Consider the following 12,767-nt stretch of genomic DNA (forward strand, 5'->3'; position numbering starts at 1 on the left):
AGTAAGCTCCACTTTGAGCCTGCTCTAGGGAACTTATTTTCATATTCCAACTTTGCTTACGTAAAAAAGAACAAGGTGAAATAACCTTGTTCTTTTTCTAAAGTCTTATATAATGTGTTAAAAAGTTGTAGATGAAGTTACAATGCAAATGCTGGTATGGGGTGCCCTTGCATTTGGATCATATTTAGCCTCTGGTCCATCATTCAGACACGTTTGTGGTTAAAGTTATTATTTATTAAATAATTTTTCATGACTAACTGAAATATGGAACTGTTGTCAGGTTAATAATGTGTTACACAACCTGACTACAGCAAAAACACAAAACATGACCTTGAATGCACATGAGTTTAGTTAGGATACTATTAAATGGTTAATCATTAACCTTTGACGCTGACAATAGCCTTACATTTCTAATTACACACACACACACACACACACACGCACACACACTCTCTGCTCATCAATATCAAAGCCAACAGGTGGAAAATCACTCTAACACGTACACATTGAGGAAAGAAAGGCTGCAATCAACATGTGACTGCCTTTAATGATATAGGAGAATAAACGTGAGTAGTGGAACTCTCAGCAGAAACCAGCTCAGTTCTGGAAACAGCTGAAATGCTTATTGGCTGGCTACGTTAGCATACCAGCATCTATGCCCATGTTTGTAGCCCTGGGGCAAGGCAGTGGTGATTAACATTTAAAATAGGCCCAGGACTCCCCACACCACCCCCCATCCCAGCACTGGAGTAATGACATACTGGAATTTCAGCTGGACCACCACTGATATGATGATATGATGAGGGTCAGATCTCTGTGCAGTCACATGATGCTAGAACATGTGGAGAGCTGAATAGCACAGGTTGTTGAACAAAAAACAAACAAACAAAAAGGCTCAAGTTTTGCTGCAATGTAATAATAACAATAATTAGGCTAAATGCTGCATAGGCCAGTATCATATACATGCAAGAGCAAATTTCCTTTGCAGCTTGAATGTTTATTCCCGGGATGTTTTCATTTTTTTCTGTCTTAATATACTGGGTGTGGACCTCTAAATGTATTGTTTATTTCCAGTTTTCCAGTATTGGATGCTGCTCACCTTTTAAATCACACAGTGCTGAACACACTAACATGATATGTGGGTTTCCAGTAGAAACAATATGCTTCATTATCCTCCTGAAATATTGAGCAGCAGGCTACATGAAGGTTATAACCTGTGTATTGTATTGCTGCTATGTTTTTTTTTTTTTACACTGAATAAAAAAAGTCTACGAACTTGTATGTAAGTTGTATCATAACAGTGGTAGAAATAAAAAATAACCTAGAGATGATAAAATATTTAAATCAAAATGTCAAATAAATTATTAACACTACACTAAAAGTCATTTAATTAACTGAACCGCAGCAGTGAGTCTCTTCAGAGTCCACAGGCAGCAGGAATCAGGGGTAATATTGTGGACACACTGTGGTACATGAAAGAATCCGGCAAACCTTTGATTTCCCTGTCAGTCTATATAGCGTTATTCAGTAGGCTGGTTACAGGCTGATGCTAAAATAGTAGTAATAATAATAACAATATTTTTCCCTCATCAGTCTACTATCAATACCACAGGAATGACAAAATGAAAACATATTTATTTATTTATTTCAAATGTATTAAAAAGGGAAAAACTAAAATATCATATTGACACAAATATTCAGATCCTTTGCCATGACTCCCATTTCTCTTTATCTATCTTTGAAGTGTTTCTACACCTTGCAATTGCAATCAATTTCAGCTTTTCCCTTCTAATAAATGTACAAAAATTGATGAAGAGAAAAAATTATATTTTTTTAATACAGGGTTTTAGTGCTATAAGGCCTCAACAATGATGGCATACAGCTAAGCCTTGAGGGTAATATGGGTGTCAGTCACCACCTGCACTGATTAATGTTAAACTTTGTCACACGGGACTCAAGGGAGTTTGTAACACTGTTTAAGGTTGTAATGCTTTCATCTATATGTCTGACAGTTAGTTTGGTGACATGTAAAAGCTGAGCAATCCAGCATTAAAAACAGATTAAGAACCACTTATCTGATACCATGTCTACATGAAGCAGTGGCAAAAAATTGTTTCCACATTACTGTCTGCAGGTGTCTACAGTGGAACACCTGAACAACATAAAAACTGTTCATTCGTTCATTCGTCTTTCTGTTTTAGAAAAGATGGGGAGTCAAACACTGAATTGGTCTAGACAGAAGTCTGAAAAAGTCTGAAAATATATTTACAATTTAATTGATTTAATTTGAACATACTCTCAGTCCAGGTTTCGATTTTGGTCTGTGATCCTCTGTATACAAAACATATAACTGTTGATATGTATAAATCCTCATATGTCTATGAGCTGTGAGCAGCTCAACCAAAAAGAGACTTATCAGAGTATTGCTTAGCAGCTTGCCTCATTTGATTGGTTTTCAGAGGTTTGAAGTGGTGAAATTATTCAGCATTATCACAAGAAAAAACAAAGCCAAATTTGAGGAAAACCTTCTAAACATTCATACATACATACAACTGTCAGGGGATTCCCAGTGTACCTATGTTAGGGGGGAAACATGCGCATGGCCACAGAGCTGTCTGTGTGGCAACATGGTGCCAAAGCATAAAAAGCAGGCCAGCCCAGTTGTAACACACTCCATCACAAAACACTTCCAGCCTGTAGCAAAGAAGTGCCGCATTCATCAGCTGTCTGCCAGAACATTTACACACCTGCCATCAACAGCTCAGAGAGACAGAGGGGAGGACAGACACACAGGAAAAGAGACATGTAATAAGAAACTACAAAACTGGAGAGTAATGTGAGGAGTGATGTATGATGGCAAATCTCCTGTTGCTCCTATGATCCTACTAAATGTCTAGTCTAGTGTTATTATTGGTGCTAGTGCTATTATTATTAGAATAGCCCTGCCCCCTTTCACTCTGAGTGAATAATTAAAGGAAAAAGGTGCACTGAGAGTGTATCTTTGCTCTCCATTTTTGCCCTTTGTCTAACCTAAGCGAGCATTTCTCACACCCAAAAATAGATTGAAAAAAAAAATAATAGAATATAGGATAGGTGAAGGGGGGGCATCCATCTGCAAGTTGGTGGTCTTCAGAGCAGGGTGACTTGAAAGCAGCCAGCTCACACTGTTGTGTGAGATCAGATCTTTTGGTCAGTGCTGTTGTCAGCTTGCTAGCCATCATAGACAGTATCTATATTTCTGCTTGGTGGAGGTGAAGTTTCTTTCATGTCTAGCTTTCTCCTTGTCACTTCAGGTTCTGAAGCTGCAGCTGAATCATTTCTCCACACTACTGCACAGCATTACAGCATTTGCATCATATTCTTCATATGTTTGTCTTTTTCAGTCTTGTCAGAGATTCATTGTTGCTTAAGACCTTCTATAGTGTAAAATATAATTATAGTGTGTCACTTTGATTTAGTTAGTCTTCTGTTGTAGAACAGTTGCTGCTGGATCATCCATCCAGTTTTATTACTCAGTGACATGGTTTCCACTCCATCATTGACCTTGTTCCCTGATAACAGACATTTGTCACTGTCTTGTGCCTCCCTGATGTAATACCATCAGCACCAGTGCCATTTGGCAAGGGACACACACAAACACACACACACACATGCACACACACAGAGGGGGTGGGGTGGGGAACTGCTGTATGACCAGAGGGGAACACTCTTCAATAAAGATCATCAGAATGCTTATTAGGGACAGAGGCACTGCCATTAATAACAATGCTGAGGTTTGTGAGGTGGGACTTGTGTGTGTATGTGAGTGGGCATGTGCTTATGTGACAGAGAGAGAGTAGCTGATGTGGTGCTAATAGCAGATGAAATGTATTGTTCTGATTTACATGTAGCCAATTATAACTTCATTAGCTAAATCATATCTAGAAACAATCAAGAACTATAAATACACTACTATAAATTATTAAACCAATAATCAGTGTATTTAGGAAACACACATAAAACCAGCGTTTTATTAGAAATAATGTCTGTCCATACTAACATGACTGAAAACATATCACATGACTTACACCATTTACACTGGGCATGGGCATGCTGGTGTAAAGAGAATGCAGATTGTCTACTCTGCTGTACTCTACTGTGGTCAGCAGCACTGAGTCAGTCAGGAAGCAAATGTGGGCATCTGCATTTTTGCTTCAAAAAGTCTCAGAGTTTTCAAACTAAAACAGGGCCTAGAAGTCTAAAGTACTACAACTTAGGACTGCCCCCTAAATGAGGACAATCTGTCGGGGAGATCCCGATTCGAGTCACAAAATGTCAGTCGACAACTTGTTACACTTTTTTTTAGCTGCTTCACAGTTCACACACAGAGTAATGCAGGAGGAGGCTGTAAACTTTACAACTGAGTCTTCTCTTAAAATGACTGAACCATAAAACAAACTGTGATGTGATGGTAGAGACATATAGAAACAAAACTCTGACTCTCAACTCAAAGTCAGGTGAGTTCTGTTTGCCGAGAGCTGCATGTCAATCATGGGAATGCACACAGCTATAGCAGAAACTACTGATGTTATGGTGAGTTAAAACAGCTGTCAGCAGCCCAACAGGAGAGAGAGGGGATTTCATAACTGAGCTATGACACAAACTTTACGTCTGCAGTTTTTACACTTTATACATTTTGTGGCATATAAAGGTATTCCATCACCTCATTTTTGGAATTAGCTGCTGGTCTGCCCCTATACATGCTGGAGCTGTTGTTCACATGCAACTAAGTAGAAGATCTCACATCAGAGAAATGCAAACACACAGTACATGTACCCCACCCTGGTGCACACTCACACCCAGTAAAGCTTCATAATGGTATTCAGTTCAGTGCTCCAGTTCACCGCAAGTGCGTAACATCTGTCTAGCTGTAGTTCAGGCTGGATTCAGCCTGAGTATTATCATTCACATCACAGCACAGTTAAGACTGAAACTCTGGTTCAACCCTGACTGGTTGTCACATGGATAACACATAGAAGATCTATCCCTCTTGATGTGAAAAGAATGAATGAATCACATATCTGACATTGTTAACATAGATATGTTAGTTGTTCTTTGATCAGTGATGTTGGGAAATAGATTCGTTCACTAAAAATGCAAGAAGTATTCACATCATGCACATCATGTAATGTCATACACATGAAAGATTCATTAGGCCAACATACCTCTAGATAACTGGATGAGGAGGAAGATGAACATGGATGAAAACAATTCCAGATTGACAATACTTAAAAATCAGCTTTGCAAATGTTTTAAAAGGAAGTAAACACATTTGACATGTTTGTTGGACCTCACAGTGTATTTTGGTGAGTAACACTGCATGTAAACATAACCTTTGTTTGCTTTACAAGAAAACACTGCACAGCGCTTTTAACCAGTTTCAATAAGTCTGGACGTGTAGGATAGTTCCCTTTTTGACCACAAAGGGTCAGGAGTGAGTTAGGGATGGTGTTGGCTGCATGTGTGTAGGAGAATTCAGAGGTGTAACTGGGTGTATAAGAAAAGGCTTCAGGTGCGCTGCTTTTAATCCATAGTATCAACCTGTAGTCATGTTGGCTCACTGTCACACTGTCATGACTTATTGGGACTCTCGAATGGAGCAGAGTCATTGTTAATGTTGTAACACTCCTTAATTTCCTACTGTTATTAGTACAAATGTCTGCCATGAAAAATGTCTATTGTGAGTCTGACTTGACTTTAAATCTCTGCACCGCACTCTTTATCTTTGTGCTGACACAGAGTTATGAGATACAAAAGAGAGAAACTACATATAATGCAGTGCTGGCAACTGCAAGATGGACACATAATCAGAGAAAGTAAACTAAAAACAGGAAATGATACAGTCCACTACTGGAAAAGATATTTCAGGATGGAAGCTGTGTAGCTTGTAGCTTTGTCATTACTGTTCAGAGTAAACCAGAGCTGGATAGAACCCTGATGTGGACTGCTACTGGAGAGATGGTGAACTGTGTTTGAGAAGAACATTCAGATACTGAAGCACACAGAGACAGTTTTAAAAAACTATTTCAGTTATGTAGTTATCTAACAATACTCATGTCCATGTATGCAAACAAACTGGATTTTGCTGTTTTTACAAAGCACATTTCAGCTCACTTTACTGTATAGTGTACTCTGATGAAGTCTGTAAAATAACTGTAGAGGAATTTTATTTAATTAATAGTGAAACAATATTAACAAGTAATGTAACTTTACAACAAATAAAAGATGATGTAGTCAAAACATGCATAAATATTAGGTCATAGATTATTTTTTTTTACTGCAAAATACAAAAGATTAAAAAAATGCATTTCTAAAAGGTTAATTTCTGTCACACATGCATACTGCACACTCCCACTTTCCTTCATCCAGCTGTGTCTATGTCTACAAGCTCTGAAAATGTGTTTATTCATTTCTATTGATTTGTGTGTTGCCATGCCAACATGTAGGACACTTGTGTACAATGAAAGCAGATATGTGGTGGCTTACAGCTTGCAGCTTGCAGTGTTCATTATATTACAAACTCTATTAAAACTAATGTGACATTTTTGATGAAAGTACCATAACGGTCACCAACATGCCAGGTAATGCCAACCTTATTTTTGTGGCTCTGATTGTCTGACCATTACTACCCAAACTGTGCAATGTAAACAGCCAATTACAGAGAGAATCAGTTACTAAAGCAGAAATACGTAGATTTATTTTATTATAACAGGGGCCCTCATTCCCAACAACCATAATAACATTGTACTCACCAAGGTAACAGCTGATATCTGGGGACTCCAAGTTATCAAAATCTTTTTGGAGGTCAAACTGAACCTGAAAACTGTGTGCACATCTACAGTATGTACAGCAAGTGGGCATGTAGACTGTGATGGATTTTCTCCTCATAAAGTTTGTCTAACGTGTTGTTTTGATTACAGTTTGTCTGATGCTCTGACTGCTGGTGTTTCTTGTCCTGTTGGACTTCTGTCCAGTGACATCCTAGACCTCAGCAGTTACCTTGATGAACACAGTGTTACTAGTACTAAGAAGAGAAGACAAACCTATGACAGCAACATCATGTTATAATTAACTAGAATTTTCCTTGTATGGCTCAAACAGACTAAAACATTACATTGACAAGTTGCAAGTACCAGTGCTGTATACCCAGTTGTATATTTAGCAGAGTTTGGAACCTCAGTGTGATCCAAGTGAAAAGTCCAGCTTCACCCAACCAGAGCCCACTGACTCCATGCAAGGTGGTGTTTGATGAATTTGTACATGTTGCAACACAAGAATGGAGGAGAGGAAGTGATGAGTGGTTTTGTAGTCCAAGAGAGAACCTAAAGCTTAATCATGGTACAGAAGAAGAACTGTCAAACTCCAGTGATGTGTGTTCCACACCACCATAACCATTCATTTTCTTAAGCTTCAGCTGGTCCACATGGATCAGGCCTTGGGTCTCTAAGACTGCCTCCTTCTTAGAGAACATTCGGCTGATCTCCATAAAGGTTTTGTTTTTGGTTTCTGGGATCACAATGTAGACGTAGACAGCGACTGACAGACAAATGGTGGCAAATACTAAGTAGCAGTAAGACCCAGCTGACATCTGATGGTTGGATGCCGCAGATGGGTGGAGGATAATTGGAAGAAATGAGAGATAAGGATAGAAAAATTAGTTTGAGACTGAGGGTCTAAGAATAGACTAACATCATTGTATTGAAACATATGCTGCTGAGGTGCTGACTTGCAGGAAGACATCAAAAAGGATAAACTAACTCTGATGCAGTTATTTTCAACTTCAAGTATAATTTCCTTCAGTGGACAATTAATTTTTGTGTTTGTGAGCACTGGGGGTCTTTGTTTGTCTACTAGGAGTGAATGCAGTTAATAGAAGTTTTCTACATTTTTAAAAATCTCCTATTATTGCCAGTCTACACTGTAAAGCCCAATGTCAGCAGATCTTGGTGGGACTGCAAATGCAAGTGTGAGACTGTGTTATGTATGAAAGAGATTTTAAATTGTCTGTCTGTAATGTTTGATGTTTCAAGCTGCTCTGTGATCACTCACAGAGTCATGCAGAGGAGAGCTAATCACTGACCGCCCAATTTCTAAAAATGTTTTAGAGTGGGGACTGGACCCAAATCAAGTGGGGTGTCAGCAATCATTTAGGCCTGATTGCAATACATATGTGATGCGATCAGACACGTTCAAAGCCTGTGCGTAGCTCTCACCTGTAAGAATGGGAAGACGAAACCCACAGTGAAGTTAGACAACCAATTGAGTGATCCTCCTACAATGTAGGCCGCTGGGCGGTGGGACTGTTTAAACAGTTCTGCTGTGATCAGGAAGGGAACCCCCGCTGGAACAGGAACAAAGCCAAACATCAATACAAATCACACACTTCTGCTGTTCAAGTTCAAGTTCACTGAGAGGGACACATTACAGTTTAGTATTTGTTCTTCCATCAGGGCTGCTCGTGAGAGACAGATTGAAAAAAGGTCAGAATCCTCTCAGCAGAGGCCAAGATATAATGATTTTCTGTTCCATCTAAGGGTGAAGCTCCAAAAATGACTGATTCCACATTTCCCTTAATGCAACTTGTCTTTCATTACACCAAAATCTTTCAAACTCAGCACCACCAGTAACACTGTAGTCTCAAGTCCACTAACTTAGATCACTGATCGTTTTTCACTTGAATAAGACTTATGAGAGGCTAATTAGAGATGAAGCTAGTCAGATGAGGGGAGGCCAGCATGTGGACAGGAGACTCACATATTAAAGAATGCATATTACCAATATTTCATTTTTATCTTCTACCATTAAAACTGCACCATTTGTCTCTCTTACAGGGGATATAGAATATGGATTTGTAAGCATGCATAATTGCATAGAGAAAAATAAATAGGCATATCACTCACTATGGAAAAACTCACATATTTTACATTTTTATTACAATGTGTTATTTTGATAGCTATTGATACTTGTTGATATTAATCAACTAATTAATTAACAATTAACATATCTGACTGAATAAAAGTAGATTGAGATGCATTAACAGTATGTTTTGTATCATTCATCAAATTAGAGATCCTGGCCATCTAAATGTATAACTCCTCCCTCTTCTGTAGGAAAGACAACTGATATCAGTATTACTGATATAATGCAATATTACTCTTAAGTATAATGATTAATATCATATATTCCATTTATTCTCATGTGCAGTATTATTCACTGCCATGTGCAATACTACTTTGACATTAAATTCATCCACTGCCAGTGTTGTTTTCAGTGCCATTGAAAGTTAACTCTCCTACATATGGTATATACACTTTATACTTCAAACTACTTCATATCTTATTTTTTCACTTATATTTAATAGTCTCTAGTAAAAGTGTTTATAGTGTTTATGTGAAACAGGCATAGCCATTCCTCTCCACACTCATCCCCTTGTTGAACATCTAGGATATGTTAATTTATCTTTCCCTTGTTGTTAATTTATGTGTTAATTTATCCTTCCCTTGTTGTATTATATTTGTCACTGTATTTCCACAGTTTTTTTTGGAGCTGTGTCTGGAACAAGAATTTCCTCTGGGATTAATAAAGTTCTTATTCTTATTTTATCTTAAAAATGTTTAAAGTTTGACCTCTAGAGGGCGACATTCAATAATACAAAGCAACTGAAACCTGTGCAGACTAACCAGGTCAGCTGTTTATCAGCTGAGAGGTGGAGAAGTCAAACACTGTACTTAAATAAATAATCTCATCAGCTGCATTCAGATCAGATTCAAATGACAAACTGACTGACTGACACACTGTTTATAGTGGCATCTCCCATAGCTTTGGTTTTATGTGCCTTGATTTAGAAACCTCCAGCCCATCTGACATTCTACAGATGCCCTGCAGAATGACAAACCCGTTTAACTTTATCTGGAATTTGTAGAAATGCTCATGACTCCTCTGACACTGTGTGATATGACTCATGACTAGAGCAAAATGATCATCACATGTGTCTACATGCACAGCATTTGGTACAGTAGGTATGCATCATCGTATAAGGTGAGTGAGAAAATATGTTTTTTGTCATTTGGGTGAAGCAGTCCTTTAACATGCAGTGTAGAACAACTTGCCTGGGCCGATACAGAAGCCAGCGATGATGCCGACCACACAGCAGACACTGATATAGCGCATGAATGATAAGTGAGCCTGCAGGGAGAAGACACAGCACAACATAAAGAAGTCAGTTTGATCACTCTAAGTTCTCTCAGGGGAAACTTGACTCCTTTTTTAACACTGCTTCACACATCAGCCCACTGCTCCATGGACCTACATGTAAGTCAGTGTTCCACAGGACAAAGCAGAAATGCTGCCAAGTAAAAGTGAAACAGGCATAGCCATTCCTCTCCACACTCATCCCCTTGTTGAACATCTAGGATATGTTAATTTATCTTTCCCTCTGCTTATTTCCTGTCCCTCACTTCCATTTGCCTCTTAATAGGAAGCAACTTGATAGTGAGGAAGGGAAGAATGGAAAGTGACTGACAGAAGAAGAGACCTCTGTCTTTCTGGTAATACGTCAGCGTACAGCCTTTCTGTGTAGACCTAGTGCGTTCTCAAGTTAGCTTGGCTTTCTTCCAACAGTACAGAAAACTGCAGGTCAGGAGCAATGGAAACTCTGCATCGTCAGACTGGAAACAGCACCATGGAGTGTATTGGTGTGGATGTGTTGTTGCAGGTACCAGTGAAAAGTTGAAGTATTTTTATGTATTTAGTCCTAGTGCAAGGTAACATACAATGACATACAGTGAAGGAAATCTGGTGTCCACGCACTGGATTAAAAGCTCACAAAAGCATCACTGGACTGAAAAATGCATTGTTTCAGGTTAAGACATCCTGTAGCTATATAAACATACTGAGTATTGTGGAGGTGCACTGAGATCAAAATCACTGCTATCATGTACATCAGAGCTCTGACCAGACAGTTCTGAAGCATCTCGTTAAAAGTTAGCTCTAAATATGAAAGGTCCTGCACCTCTGGACCTCAGGTTGACTGGGACTGTAACTGTAAAATAACCATAAGTGTTTTTCATGTGATGTCTCTTTAAACTCACATAGGCAGAAGAATTACAGTCCCCCCATAGCTGACTGAGCACTTACTGAGGTACGAGCTTGCTTACTCCGTCTCCTACAACACGTCTCCTTGTACTGAAAAGATTTGGGTCACAAGACCTTTAGGAAAACATTCATTCACACACACACACCTGTAAAATGAGCGCTAATGTGATTCCAGCACTGCAGATGCCCATCATGGCAAAACCCCCGATCATGAGAGGCCTCCTACCCAGCTTCTCTATTGTGAAACACTGCAGGAAACACAAAGCTCAGATTAATGAATGCACACTACAGATGCAAGAACATAGACCTCAGGGAGCTTTAGTATATCCAAATGAATTATTTAAGTTTTGGGAAACACACTTATTTGCTTTCTTTACAACATCAATCTCATGTCTGTGTGTAAGGCACCAAACTGGAGCCAGGACATGGTTAGCCTAGCTTAGCATAAAGGCCGAAAGCAAGGGGAAACAGTCAGCCTGGATCTGTCCAAAATCCAAATATACACAAACCAATACCTCTATCTAATGCTCACTGTTAAATAGGTTGTATTTCATTTGTTAAACAAGCAGAGGCTTAAAAACCATAGTTTATGTTTTAGAGTGGGAGGGAGTTATGTGCAGGAACTATTTCTTCACATTATTTATCAAACATCTGAACTTTGGACAGAGCCATTCTAGTTGTTTCCCTTTGCATCCAGTCATCACACAGAAATGAAACTGATATCCATCTCCTTATCTCATTTTAACGAATCTCTAACTCTCAGTTATAAAGGATCTTCTAGACACAGCACCAATACAGAGATAACACCAGCTACAGTATAATTGCAGCTCTTTAAGTAAGTTTACCCCAATGAGTCCAGCGATGATCTCTATAACTCCTGTTCCTGCTGTGGTATACTGGATCTCTGGAGCTGGGATACCCGCATTTTCAAAGATGTCATTGGTATAGAACCAGATCTGTGGTAGAAAAATAGGTATTTAAAGATAAGTGAGTTGAATTCCATTTTCTCAGTCCTATTGATCAGAGTTCAGAGATGAGTTTGACAGCCATGACTAAATAGCAGTGCCTCACTCTGTTGTTATTGTGGGCTTTGTTTAAGTTAACCCAGTGGCCTGGTGCAGACCACAGTCAAATCACTTAGCACATGTGTGGTGCACCTGGATACAGGGTGGGATCAGAAGACTACATTACCAGACATTATAGGTGGGTGTTTTACAGGCTTTGACAATAATGGTCAATCTATTCACCTCTCTCATCTCCTTTAAACTCTCTCCATCACCATGGGAACCTGTGTTTCCCATGAAACTTCTGGCTGTCTGGGACATCAAAATATGAACACAGCAGCTCAGATATAGTGCCAGGAGCAAATTATGCCTTTTTCATTTGAATTCATGTTTCCAGGAGAGCTTATAGCCCTCAGTCTTCTGTGTGTGTTTTTAGTTTTTCACCACAGTGATCCATAGAATAAGCATCTGCTGTTACATACCATCACAGTGCACATTCAGTTAGATTTGACTGATCTACATGCAAATTTGCAATCTGATCATGAAATTGTTGTCTGCTTAATCTTCTTATTACAATATAAATGTGATCTTGGTATGATCCATAAATAAATTGGGATTTCTTTTTTCATT

The 12,767-nt window shown here is 38.8% G+C and overlaps 1 protein-coding gene across 1 annotated transcript in view; it reads right to left on the bottom strand.

The window, feature by feature from the left end:
- Positions 1-3,996: 3,996 nt before the first annotated feature.
- slc2a15a (solute carrier family 2 member 15a) overlaps positions 3,997-12,767 on the bottom strand; it is a 29,324-nt gene continuing 20,553 nt past the window's right edge. Inside the window, exons 8-12 of the mRNA XM_018694095.2 lie at positions 11,979-12,089; positions 11,280-11,381; positions 10,149-10,224; positions 8,253-8,380; positions 3,997-7,627 (exon numbers count right to left, since the gene is read on the bottom strand). Coding sequence (XP_018549611.1) covers positions 7,373-7,627; positions 8,253-8,380; positions 10,149-10,224; positions 11,280-11,381; positions 11,979-12,089 — 672 coding nt within the window. The 3' untranslated portion in view covers positions 3,997-7,372. The remainder of the gene's footprint in view (positions 7,628-8,252; positions 8,381-10,148; positions 10,225-11,279; positions 11,382-11,978; positions 12,090-12,767) is intronic.

The sequence above is a fragment of the Lates calcarifer genome, linkage group LG16_LG22 (assembly GCF_001640805.2).
Source record: "Lates calcarifer isolate ASB-BC8 linkage group LG16_LG22, TLL_Latcal_v3, whole genome shotgun sequence".
Lineage (NCBI taxonomy): Eukaryota > Metazoa > Chordata > Actinopteri > Centropomidae > Lates > Lates calcarifer.